The sequence below is a fragment of the Lithobates pipiens genome, unplaced genomic scaffold, assembly GCF_037356315.1.
Source record: "Lithobates pipiens isolate NorthernLeopardFrog02 unplaced genomic scaffold, aLitPip1_a1.2 Scaffold_28, whole genome shotgun sequence".
Taxonomy (NCBI): Eukaryota; Metazoa; Chordata; class Amphibia; order Anura; family Ranidae; genus Lithobates; species Lithobates pipiens.
This window is the reverse complement of record NW_027507789.1, coordinates 72,859,478-72,872,222: the sequence shown is the minus strand read 5'-3', so window position 1 is coordinate 72,872,222 and position 12,745 is coordinate 72,859,478. Positions and strand designations below refer to the sequence as shown.

The following is a 12,745-nucleotide window of genomic DNA, read 5'->3' as shown; positions in this document are numbered from 1 at the left end:
ACACTAGGTCTGTGTACAAAGGCCGCTGGGGCCAATCTGGGGCGACCAGAATCACTGGGATCCCCTCGACTTCCACTCTGCAGAGCAGGCATGGTAACAGTTTCAGTGGATGAAAGGCGTAGATCAGCTGCTACTGATCCCATGGAGCCACAAGCGCGTCCTGGACACGAATCTCGGCACCTTCCGATTGAGGCGGGAGGCCAGAAGATCCACGTCTGTTGTGCCCCACCTCAGGCACAGTAGCCTGAATACCTCCGAAAGCAATGCCCATTCTCCTGGGTCCAGCATCTGGTGACTCAGATAGTCCGCCTGCCAGTTCTCCACTCCCGGGATGTAAATGGCCGACAGGGCCGGTACGTGTTGCTCTGCCCACCAAAGTATGTGAGGGACCTCCCATGCGGTGGCTGAGCTTCTTGTCTGACTGGATCCTGATCAGACACCTCTGTAGTCTCATCGACCAGGTGGAGAGGCACAGCCTTATCGCTCTGAGCTTGAGCAGATTGATCGGCAACTTGGATTCTTCTGCCAACAAGAGGCTCTGAGCCGACTGAACCCCCATCACTTCACCCCAGCTGCAAATTGGTAGTGGGCTTCCCCGACTGCAAAATCGCAGAAACTTGATGCGGAAGGCATATGGGTATGTGCAGGTGCGCATCCTAGATGTTTAAGGACGCCAGGGAGTCCCCTTGATGGAATGCAGCGACTGAGCAAACTGATTCCATTCTGAACCTCTGCAGTTTACAAAGTGATTGAGGGCTTTTAGGTCCAAGATTGGACGTACCCCTTCCTTCTTGGGAACTGCAAACAAATTTGAGTAGAATCCCTGGAAATGTTCCAATTCTTGAACCGGTACAACCACCCCGTATCTCAGCAGGTCCCTTACTGCCCCCAAGAGGGCCTCCCAGCACGCCGGGGATATGGGTATGCTGGAGGGGAAGAATCAGTTTGGCGGCCAAGAGAGAAACTATCTTGTAGCCTGAACAAATCAGATCGCAGACCCATTTATCGCATAGTCGAGAGGACCACCGGGCTGCAAACTCCCGAGACATGGGTGGGGGCAAATCTTCATGCGGTAGCACTTTTGTTCGCAGGCTTGTTAGGCTTGCGGTTCCAGGGACATTTATGTCCTTCCGTGGTCGTCCTGTCGGGCTGGGGATGTTTAGCCGAAGCTCCGGACGGATGAAAAAAAAGCCGTTTGTGAGCGGAAAAAGAGGGCCCTTGTCTATGGCGTTAGTAGGAAGTAGGGCACTCTTATCACCGGTGGCATTTTTAATGTCATCCAATGAGGCTCCAAAAAAGCCGGTTGCAAAGGAAGGGGCAATCCGTCAGGGATTTCTTAGATGCATGGTCAGCAGACCAGCATTTTAACCAATTCAGGTGCCTCAGCACCACTGCTGACACTGAAGCCCTGGATAACAGAAGAAGAGTATCCAGGGCCGCGTCACAAACGTACTTAAGGCCTTGCACTAGTTGGTCTGCTAGTTCCACGCAGACAGGAGAAGCCTGTTGCTCTCCCAATTTGCAGTGCAACAGTTTTGCCCACTCAGTTAGTGTCTGCGACACAAGTGCGGATGCCAGTACTGGTCGCATGGTCGACCCCACCACCATAAACAAGGAACGAGCCACTGCCTCGGCCTTCCTGTCCGTGGGATCCTTAAATGCAGGAGTCCCCCCTCTACCGGGATCGTAGTTACTTTTTTTAACCTGGATATTGGGGGGGTCCACGAACGGAGGAGCCGACCACTTCTCAAGAAGGCTCCCCTCAAAAGGGGTAACGCACGGCCATGGATTTGGGGACCGAAAAGGTCAGTTGCGGGCAACACCATTCCTTGTAAATGAACTTGTCAAAATAAGTCAGATATGGGAACACCTCACTCACTCACTGTCCGAACGGTCCTGGTCAGCGGCGTCTGACAAGACAGAGCAGGGGTCACCAGCCTCAGCAGGGCCTGCGTCTGTGTCAGAGCTCTCCCCAGAAAATGGGGGGGCGCTTTTTTTGCACCCTTTGCCCACATGCCGTCTCCATCTTGGCAACGAACGTATTGAGGACCGCCGTCAGGGTGTCCAGGGGCACTGTGCAGTCCTCTGGCAACCCGGTTGCAATTGCCTGGATTTCGGGGGAAGAAACACCAGTTTCTGAAGCCATGCTGACCCTACCCTGTCTGCCACCCGAAGGGGACTTAGGACAGTGATGGTCCCACCCTCCTTACTGCTGTTGCTGAGGGGCTCTTTCCCACAGGACTCACCACCCTGAGGGGTTCTGCGCTATCCAGCAAGTAGTGCCTGTAGTCTCTATTGGCTCCCAGGTGCAGAGAAACCAGTGCTGTGTCCATGTAAGCAGCTGCAAATGACGCTGAAACCACTCTGAAGTGTGCTCAGGCTTCAAGAAAATGGCCTCCCAGCGTCCAGCATAAGGACATAAAAACACAGGGAAAATGGCCGTTAGAGCACAGGCCGCCACTAGAGAACACTGAAAAACGTGTTCAGGCTTCAAGAAAATGGCCGCTGGTGTCCTGTATAGGGACAATTACAAGGAAAATGGCAGCCAAAGCCCAGGAGAGCTTGCTTTCCCTTGCCCACACCTAAGATGGCCGCCGAATGCCAGAGCCATGAGGGATAGGGAGAAACAATGGCGGGGAGTACAGCGCTGCACAGGACACCAGCATAGCCTCACAGACACCTTCCAGGGACATGAAAAACAGGACCCAAGACTCAGCCAGCCAGCGCCACCCCCCCAGGTGAGAGCCCACCCGGAGAGCTCCTGCGCAGACACACACACCGCTCAGCAGCATACCCCCAGGGAGGGGGAGGGGGAAAGGGGGAGAAGAGAGGAAGGTGAGGGACCCCCGAATCGACCTCCCAGGGAATGCCCAGCCCCACAGAGGCAGGGAGAGCCATCACAGATCCACTCACTGATCAGTACAGAGTGGCTGCTGGCCCGGCACACTGACGCAGACGTCAGTAGCCCGGTCATATGTGTACCCCGGAGCATAAAAGCTCACTGACCACCTCTGGAGCTGAGGTTTCGTCGTGGCCTGCCTAGCGCGGAGCTGCGACCTGCACAAGCTCGATGGCCAGACTGGGGAGACTACAAGGATAAGGATAAGGGTAAGGGTATCCAGCCTGTCACCCAGTCGGCTGGTGATAGTAGATCCCCGGATCATCTTGCGCAAAAAGTCAAGCTTCTACAGAAAAAAAATAAAAAATAAAACCACACCACAGACCGATGGGCCCCTAGGTCCTTCTCCTTCGCTAGGCAAAATAAAACTGATGACTGCATGGCAGGCTGGAGGGTTGTTGCCCAAGGGACCGCCCCCTGGGCGGAACTGGAAAGTTCTGAGTGTTACATAACAAGTAATGCCTAGTATTCTCCTAGTGGTGGGCATAACAACCCAATGGCTAAGAGGGGAGCTGTGTCGGTCGGTGAATAAGAGAAATGTATTTTCCAGAACTCTATGTCCCCGATCAGAATATATGTGTCAATGAGTCCCTGGTACCCTTTTCAGGCCGGCTAGGAATAAAGCAATATATTCCTAGCAAAAGGGCCAGATACGGAGTAAAATTATACAAGCTCTGTGAGAGAGCTACGAGATATCTGTATGCATTCTGCATATATGAAGGAAGAGATTCGCAGCTCCAGCCCTCTGAATGCCCGGCCTACATGGGCACAACTGGAAAGATTGTGTGGGACCTGGCATAACCACTTCTGAACAAAGGATATCACATATTCCTTGACAATTTCTACACCAGCCTGCCCCTTTTCAAACACTTATAAATCACAAAAACCCTGGCCTGTGGAACCTCCAGAAAAATATAGAAAGGGCTTCCCACAATCTCTAGGGAACAAAAAGCTGTGAAGGGGGGAAAGAGCATCATTGAGATGCAACAAAGTGCTGGCCTTGAGGTGGAAGGATAAAAGGGACGTACACATGATGTCAACCATCCATGAGGATACTACAATTGGAGGTTCAAAGAAGACAAGGTCCCATTGAAAAGCCAACGTGTCCAAGATTATAATCTCTTCAATGATCAAATGATTCAGCCCTATTTGTCAATAAGGAGGTCCCGATCCTGGTACAAGAAGGTAGCAATTTATCTCATCCATTTGGCCATTTATAATTCCTACGTAGTCTACACCGAATCCATGGAAAGCCTCGCCCCCTTCCTAAAAATTCACAGAAGTGGTCACGTCCCTCATCTATCACCAAAGAGCCCCCCGAAGACCATCGCTCTGAAGCTGTTTGCTGACTTCATGAGCGGCACTTCCACTTTAGCATTCCACCATCTGAAGCAGGCCCAAATGTAGCGTGGTGCAACAAAAGAGGATTTTGAAAAGATATCAGCTACCATTGTCCCCAGTGTCCCTCCCAACTTTATCATACAGCCCTAAAATATGAACCCATATTTTTAACCATTTCCCCATTCTCACATATGTGAGGGGCTCCAGAATTCCGTATGGAGAAAAAAAAAATTTGTTTTCTCCGCGTTTCGGAATTTTCAGATCAGGGTCTGGAGTCCGGAAGCTTCATAGAGATTTGGGTGGGTCGAAGCCTCTACCCCGTGCACAGGTCTTACCTCATTGCGGCCCTCAGCCTGCTGCTGACTTACTGCCACCATGCCTCTGCCTGCCGCATGAACAGACCACACTGCTACCTGGACTATGCAAATAATTAGCTGTAGCAAGAGGTAGCAGGTTTATGAAGGGCTGGAGAGCGGTACAATAATGAGTGTCTGCAGGTAACAGTGTACCAGGACCAATATTATGGCTGTGCTGGCTGTCTCTGCCTGGACAATTTCTATGGACTGTGCTGACAATATCCTTGTGCCAACTATAGACAATATTCCTGCCTGGATAATTATTATTGCTGTCGCTAAGCACATCCCTGCCTGCTGTCTGGACTAGTGCTCTCCTCTGTGGATACTACTAAAATCACAGGTAATTTATTTGTATTTTTTTAACCCTTTCCACAATATCATTTATTTTGGATTGTAATTCTTGGTATGTAAATGCTATGTGTTAGAAATAGGAAGGGCCTTCAAAAATGATAGGTTGCCAGGAAATTATGTGTGTCATTTACGCTCCTAGAACGCCTGATGGTGCTACTTGGATGTTGGACTTTTGTATGTGGCCAGGCTATGTAAAAGTCTCACACATGTGGTGTTGCCATACTCAGGAGGTGTAGCAGAATGAATTTTGGGGTGTCATCTTTGCGATGTACATGCTATGTGTTGGAAATATTTGCTAAATGGACAAACTCGTGTAAAAAAATAAAATAAAATAAAAAAGCGTTTATTTTTTTCCACATTTTCCAAAAACATATGAAAAAAAATGAACAGTTCTAAAGACTCATTATGCCTCAGATTATATGTTGGGGCGTTTGCTTTCCAAAATATGGTCATTTTGGGGGCAATTCCATTGTCCTGGTGCTCCAGGGCCTTCAAAAGTGTAATAGGTGGTTGAGACATGAGATGTGTCACTTATGCTTGTAGAACACCTGAAGATGCTACTTCAATGTTGGGCCTTTGTAGGTGGCCAGGTTGTGTAAAAGTCTCACACATGTGGTATCGCCATACTCAGGAGGAGTAGCAGGAGGGGTGTAATTTGTTGTATGCATATGCTCTGAGAGAAATAACCTGTTAATATGACAATTTTGTAAAAAAATAAATTAAAAAAATATCTTCATTTTGCAAAGAATTGTGGGAAAAAAAATACAATTTAAAAAAATTCACCATGCTACTTACTTAATACCTTGGAATGTCTACTTTCTAAAAAGGGGTCATTTAGGGGGTATTTGTACTTTCCTGACTTGTTAGTGTCTCAAGAAATTAGATACACCTGATATACTGAAGGTCTGATCAGATGTGGTCAATATTCAGCGATTGGCACCATAGTTTGTAGACTCTATAACTTTCACAAAGACCAAATAATATACACTAATGTGGGTTATTTCTACCAAAGATATGTAGCAGTATAAATTTTGGACAAAATTTATGAAGAAAAATTACAAATATTCAAAATTTTATGACGGAAACCAAAAAAAAGGCATTTTTTTTTTTTTCACAAAATGTACGGTCTTTTTTGATTTATAGCACAAAAAATAAACCCAATAGTGATTAAATACCACCAAAAGAAAGCTCTATTTGTGTGAAAAAAGGACACAAATTTCATATAGGTTGCATGACTGAGTAATTGTCATTCCAAGTGTAAGGGCGCTGAAAGCTGAAAATTGGTCTGGGCAGGAAGGGGATGTTGTAAGTGCACTGTATTGAGGTGGTTAAATAATTTCCTGGGATTTTTTTTGCTCTCCTCCACTATGCGTCTTTCATGTTCTATCTTAGCCGTCCTTACTGCACCATTACATTTCTTGTTGCATACTTTATAAAGTCTGAATGCTGATGACGATCCCTCAACCTTGTATTTTTTGAAGGCCTTCTCCTTTACTTTTATATGCATGTTTACATTGAAGTTAAGCCATCCAGGACTTTTGTTCGCTCTTTTAAATGTATTACCCAATGGGGTGCATTGGCTAATGTCCTTATAGCAAACCCATCTCTCCTCTGTGCTCTTTGTTCCTAAGATTGTATCCCAATCTATGCCTTCTAGCTAGGTTTGTAGTTTAGGGAAGTTGGCTCTTTTGAAATTAAGTGTCTTTGTATTCCCCTTATGTTTCCCATTTGTGTGATTCATACTGAAACTAATTGACTTGTGATCGCTGTTACCTAAATTGCCCCGTATTTCCACATCCGTGATAACATCTGTATTGTTGGTAATCAGTAGATCCAGTAACGCTTTATTTCTAGTTGGTGCGTCTACCATCTGACCCATAAATTGTTCTGCAAGACATTTAGGAACTGGCGAGCCTTAGGCTGGGTGGAGGGAACCGTACATTCAGCTATGTCTGGATCATTAAAATTCCCCATTATGATAAACACTTCCCATCCTTGCTGCTAATCCAAATTTTGATAGGAGATTCCTCCCTCAGGTTAGGGGGCCTATAGAATACTGCAAGCATTATTTTCCCCTTAGCTTCATCCCTTTGGAGCTCTACCCATAAGGATTCCACCTCCTTCCTAGCTCCCTTGGTGATGCCATCTCTCACATTCACTTGTACATTATTCTTGATATATAGGCATACCCCTCCCCCTTTTTTACCCCCTCTATCCTTGCGCTAAAGGGTATGCCCTTGAATGTCTGCCAGCCAATCATGAGAGCTGTTGAACCAGTTCTCAAATTCCCACAAAATCCAAATCCTCCTCGTACAACAGTATCACTAGTTCACCCATCTTGTCTGCCAGGCTCCTGGCATTGGTGAACATGCCACGTAGTTTAGACCAGTCGCATATTATCCTCTTATTGGATGTTCCAAGATTGCAACTAGGACTTGCTACTATACTTACCTTGGGTTTATGTGCCCTGGTCAAGCTACCACTAAATTCCCCCAATACTACCATCTGGAATATGTTCTGTGCTGACTATCTCTACTTCTGGACCCCCCCCAATCGCCTAGTTTAGAAACCCCTCCAACTTTTTGGTCATCTTCATTAGTAGCTGATCTGTACCCTCCTCATTTTAGGTGCAGTACATTTCTTCTATAGTACTGGTTATCGACTGAGAAGTCGGCACGGTCCTCCAGGAACCCAAACCCCTCCTTACTACACCAGCTCTTCAGCCACTTGTTTACTTCCCTAATCTCCATCTGCTTTTCTGGTGTGGCTCATTGTACCTGTAGTATTCCTGAGAATACTACCTTGGAGGTCCTTTTGCTCAATTTAGCTCCCAAGTCCCTAAAATCGTTCTTTAAGACACTCCATCTGCCTCTAATTTTGTCATTGGTGCCAACGTGCACCATGATAGCTGGGTCTTCCCCAACCCCTTCCAGTAATCTGTCAACCAGATCCATGATGTTCCAAACCTGAGAGCCCGGTGGACAACATGCTGTTTGGTGCTTCAGGTCTTTGTTACAGATTGGCCTCTCTGTCTCTTGAGTCCCCTACCACCAGAATCTGTTTTTCCTTTCCCTTCACTCCCCCCCCCCCCCCCACTGGAGGAGTTATTGCCCCCGGCAACTAGGAGAGTCCCTCAGCTCCAGCAGTGCTGCTCCCTGACTGGTTTCACCAATGTCACTCAATGGAGTGTACTTATTGGGATGCTCCAGCCTAGATCGGCCTCCCTGGCACTTCCGCCTCTACCCTTCCTGACTGTCACCCATCTACTCTTTCCTAGTGCCTGCACCTCTTTGTCTCCACCCGCCTCTGTGCTGGCCCCTGCCAGCACCTGCCGTGTATGTTCCTGGCTCTCCTTGGATGCAGAGACGTATCAGTGCTGACAGTTCTTCAGCTAAGTAAGGCAGAACAAAAGTTTGTCATCATACACTGTGATCTTGTGTTCCATGTGCAAGGGGTGGAGGCCTGTAATTGATAGGTACAATCAACACCTTACACAGAAACTGTTCAAACGTCAGTGAAAATGCACAGCCCTGCCAGGTTCTATTTGACAGAGGAAGAAAGATAGAATGGGTTTTGTTGATCTTCACTGCTGCCAGAATTTACACAACTGTCAATGACCTAGTCATAAATAACTATTTGGATGCTCTAAAATCCATTATCCAGATATCCCTTACCCAAAGGCCTTATAACAGGGAATTATAAAATGTATGTATGGTATGTAATTCCACAATACAGATTAGTCTTAGGCTAGAAGAAGACAAGCAGACTCAAAGTGCCAAAAACGAAATCTACAAACCATTCATAAACCTGTCATATGTTAATATCAGGTATCTACTTGAATTTACACTTAATTGTCAAAAGTATTGGGACACCTGCCTTTACATGAACTTTAATGGCGTCTTAGTCTGTAGAGTTCAACATTGAATTGCCCCACCCTTTGCAGCTATAAACAGCTTCCGCAAAGTTTAGGAGTGTGTCTATGGGAATGTTTGACCATCCTTCCAGAAGAGCATTTGTGAGGTCAGGCACCGATGTTCTGTAAGAAGGCATGGCTCGCAGTCTCCACTCCAATCCATCCCAAAAAAAAAAGGTATAATAATCTCCCCTTCACTAAATGATTTGGACCAGTGCACAAAGTAAGGTCCTGACCTCAACCCAATAGAACACCTTTGGGATTAACCCAAGCAGAGACTGCTGAAAATATACAGTTTAGCCCTCTTACCTCCAGCCCTGGAACATTTTGGCTATGTCACTTCTGCACACACCCTCTGGAGCAGTGATGGCGAATCTCATCATTCCAGATGTTTTGGAATGACATTTCCCATGATGCTCATGCACGCTGCAGTGTAGTTGAGCATCATGGGAAATATAGTTCCAAAACATCTGGGGTGCCAAAGTTCGCCATCACTGCTCTAGAGGCTTCACAAATGCTGAAGCTCTCAATTTTCCATCAAAACAATGTTCTCACTGAAATGTTCTGAGATCAAATTACGCTAAAAAAAAATAGGAACATAGCAGACAAGCCTTTTAATACTTTTAAGTTCACATATTTTGCTATTGTGTTGTCTATTTTTGCAATATCGTTAATAAAAATTATTTTCATTAACATTTAATCATTGTTAAGATAAGATATAGATACATGTAAACTGGAACATAAAGAGTTCTGATCTATTCTGGATGGCATGTGAAAAAGGAAAGTTGGAGGGGGGGATTTGAATGTTTATGGGAGAACACACAAAACATCAAAATGCATTAATTACTAAAGAAAACAACGTCTTACTGAGCCAGGTGATTGTGCGCAGCAATAAAGATTTCCTGAGCTTTCTCTGGAAAGGTCTTGGTACTGAAATCCTCATCATAATCTTTTACTTTCCGAATGCTGAAAAAAAAAAAAAAAAAGCAGAGACTTAGAATTTGAAAGTCATATAATAATCAAAAGAAATAAATAGTACATTACTGCCAGCATAGGGCCCTTGAATTTTTTTACACATCTGTGCTTTTGTCAGTTTGCATTAAGATGTTACCCTAATGATATCTGCATTGGAGCAAAAAAATAAAATAAAAAAGAAACTATCCTGCCTGTCGCAACCCACTAAAAACATTCTAACAATATAAAGAGTTTAAATCGTCACAGAGCACTTACATAACCCTGTCCTTTGTGGTTGGATCAGGGATGATTGTAAGCCTCCCAAAATGACAAAAAACTAAATTAGGGCCATTTCACACAAAATACAGGGCAGGGGACCAGAATTTTTTGGCATTGGCAGAACACACTGTCTAAATGTAGGTGAAGTCACCTCTTTCCCTCCCTTAGTTTCAAAACAGGATCAACTACATTACTTATACTCCCTTAACCTTTTTATGCAGTTTGGTGGAACATATTATCCAGCCTACTGAGGCAGAAAGTAATTTACAAGCCAACAGCTGTCATTTATTTTGACAGCAAAACACACAAATGTCAAATACAGTGCACACTGTTGAAGAGAGAGCGTCTGCTTATGCAGCATTCACAAATTTCAAAGTTTAAGGTTGAATAATAGGATTTTTATAACAGCATACCTGTAAAAACCCTTTTCTTTTGAAGTACATCATGCGACACAGGGCCATAGTAATTACTAATGTGGGTTGTAGTCTACCATCAGGTGCTGCACACTGGCACACTCTAAACAGGAAGTTGCCTCCCTATATAACCCCTCCCATACCGGGAGCATCTCAGTTTTGTAGCAAAGCAATACACATGTATACTAGAAAGAGGGACAGGACATCTGTGCCCCGTGATGTACTTCAAAAGAAAAGGATTTTAAGGGAAAGAAGTTATAAAAATCCTATTTTCTTTAATCATACATCACAGGACACAGAGCCATAGTAATTACTTTGTGGGATGTCCCAGAGCAATGCCAAGTGAGGGGAGGTAAACTCAACAAAAGTAGGGAACCATGAGATCAGAGGACTTACACTGCTGCCTGCAGTACACTGCGCCCAAAGGCGACATCCTCATGTCTTTTACATCCACCTGATAGAATCTGGTAAATGTATGGATTGAAGACCAAGTTGTGGCCTTTCAGATTTGAGCCATGGAGACTTTGTGATGCACTGCCCACAAAGCACTAGAGGAGTGAGTTTTGATTTGAGAGGGCAGAAACTACCTCTTTAAACCATAAGCTAGAACGATTACTTGTTGAATCCATTTAGAATAGTAGATTTCCATGCTACCTGTCCTTTTAGGACCTTCAGGCAATACGAACAAAACATCAGTTTTCTGAACCTGAGCAGTCGTCCTTAAGTAGACTGCTCTCACGACATCAAGAGAATGCAGTAGTAATTTTTCTTCCACAGAAAAAGGGTTCTGGAAAAAATGAAGATAGAACAATATCCTGGTTTAGATAAAAACCCGATACTACCTTTGGTAAAAAGTTAGGATGTGGACGCAATACTACTTTATCCTTGAGAATAATAATAATAATAATAATAATAATAATAATAATAATAATATGGCTCTTTACAAGAAAAAGCAGCCAATTCGGATAACCTTCTTGCAGCAGATATGGTTACCAGAAAAATTGTTTTTGTCAAAAATGGGCCAAGGGAATATGTCGTATCAGTCCAAAAAAAAAAAATTGGATTTTTTGTACTCACTGTAAAATCCTTTTCTCTGTAATTCACCGACTGACACTGCTCCTCTCAACCATTGGGTTGTTATGCCACCTTTAGGAGAAGACAAGGCATAACATGTTATGAAAAACACAGAACTTTTAGTTCCGCCCAAGGGGTGGTCCCTTAGGTAACAACCCCCCAGCCTGCCATGCAGCTCTCAGTACGTCAACAAGCAGTATAATGTAAAGAAAAATAGGAGGGGTGGGTACCGTGTCAGTCTGAATTACAGAGAAAGGATTTTTTACGGCGAGTACAAAAAAAAATCCTATTTTCTCTTAGGCCTCATGCACACGGACGTTTTTACAGCCGCTTTTTTGAGCGTTTTTTGCAGCTTAAAAAGGCCTGTCCATGTTAGTCTATGGCTTCATGCCCACCTAGGCGTTTTTGAGCTGCAAATGGCATAGGCGTTTTTAAGCTGTAAAAAAAAAAACCCAGGACCAGTGCGTTCCCTGGCGCGGAGCTAGAGCTGTAAAAACGCGAATCGCGGGAAAACGCGCAACATATTTTCTTTGTTTTCTGAGTGCTATAGCCAAGAGATGTGTTTCTTTAAAAACGCTAAAAAATGCGCAAAAACGCCAATGCAAAACGCGGTAAAAAAAAATCGCGTTTTTAACGCCGATTTTTCCAGGCATCGGAGCTAGCTTTGCAGCCAGTTTTTTAAAACGTCCGTGTGCATGAGCACTTATATTCACCGAATGACACAGCACCTCTCAGCTATTGGGACATCCCCAAGCAGTCCCAAGACGTGGGGTGGGAAAACAGCATAAAAACTTCATCCACCATGGCAAGTGGGAACTAGTACAACTTTACCCACAAAAAACGACATTGTGTGGAAAAACACCACCACAAAAAACAGAGTGTTCCTCAACAGAGAGGCACTACCCTATAAAACGTACTAACTTAAAAAAAGGTACTGGGTTTTTACCCAAAAAAAACAAGAAAAAAAATTGCATATGCAATTGCAATTATACAGCCGCCTGCAAAACTTTGCGGCCAAAACAGGCATCAGCCAATGCAAGGACATCTACCCTGTAGAAATCTGTAAAAGTGTGAACAGACGACCAGGTCGCCGCTTTATGTCGGAAGGCCCAAGACGTTTCCGATTGCCCTTGTGGAATGGGCCATAACCGGAAAGGGGGGCACC

The 12,745-nt window shown here is 44.9% G+C and overlaps 1 protein-coding gene across 2 annotated transcripts in view; it reads right to left on the bottom strand.

Moving 5' to 3' along the window:
- Positions 1-12,745, bottom strand: part of MRPL45 (mitochondrial ribosomal protein L45) — a 133,058-nt gene that overhangs the window by 91,895 nt on the left and 28,418 nt on the right. For both annotated transcript variants that reach the window (XM_077459405.1, XM_077459406.1), the window contains exon 4: positions 9,728-9,826. In XM_077459405.1, coding sequence (XP_077315531.1) covers positions 9,728-9,826 — 99 coding nt within the window. The remainder of the gene's footprint in view (positions 1-9,727; positions 9,827-12,745) is intronic.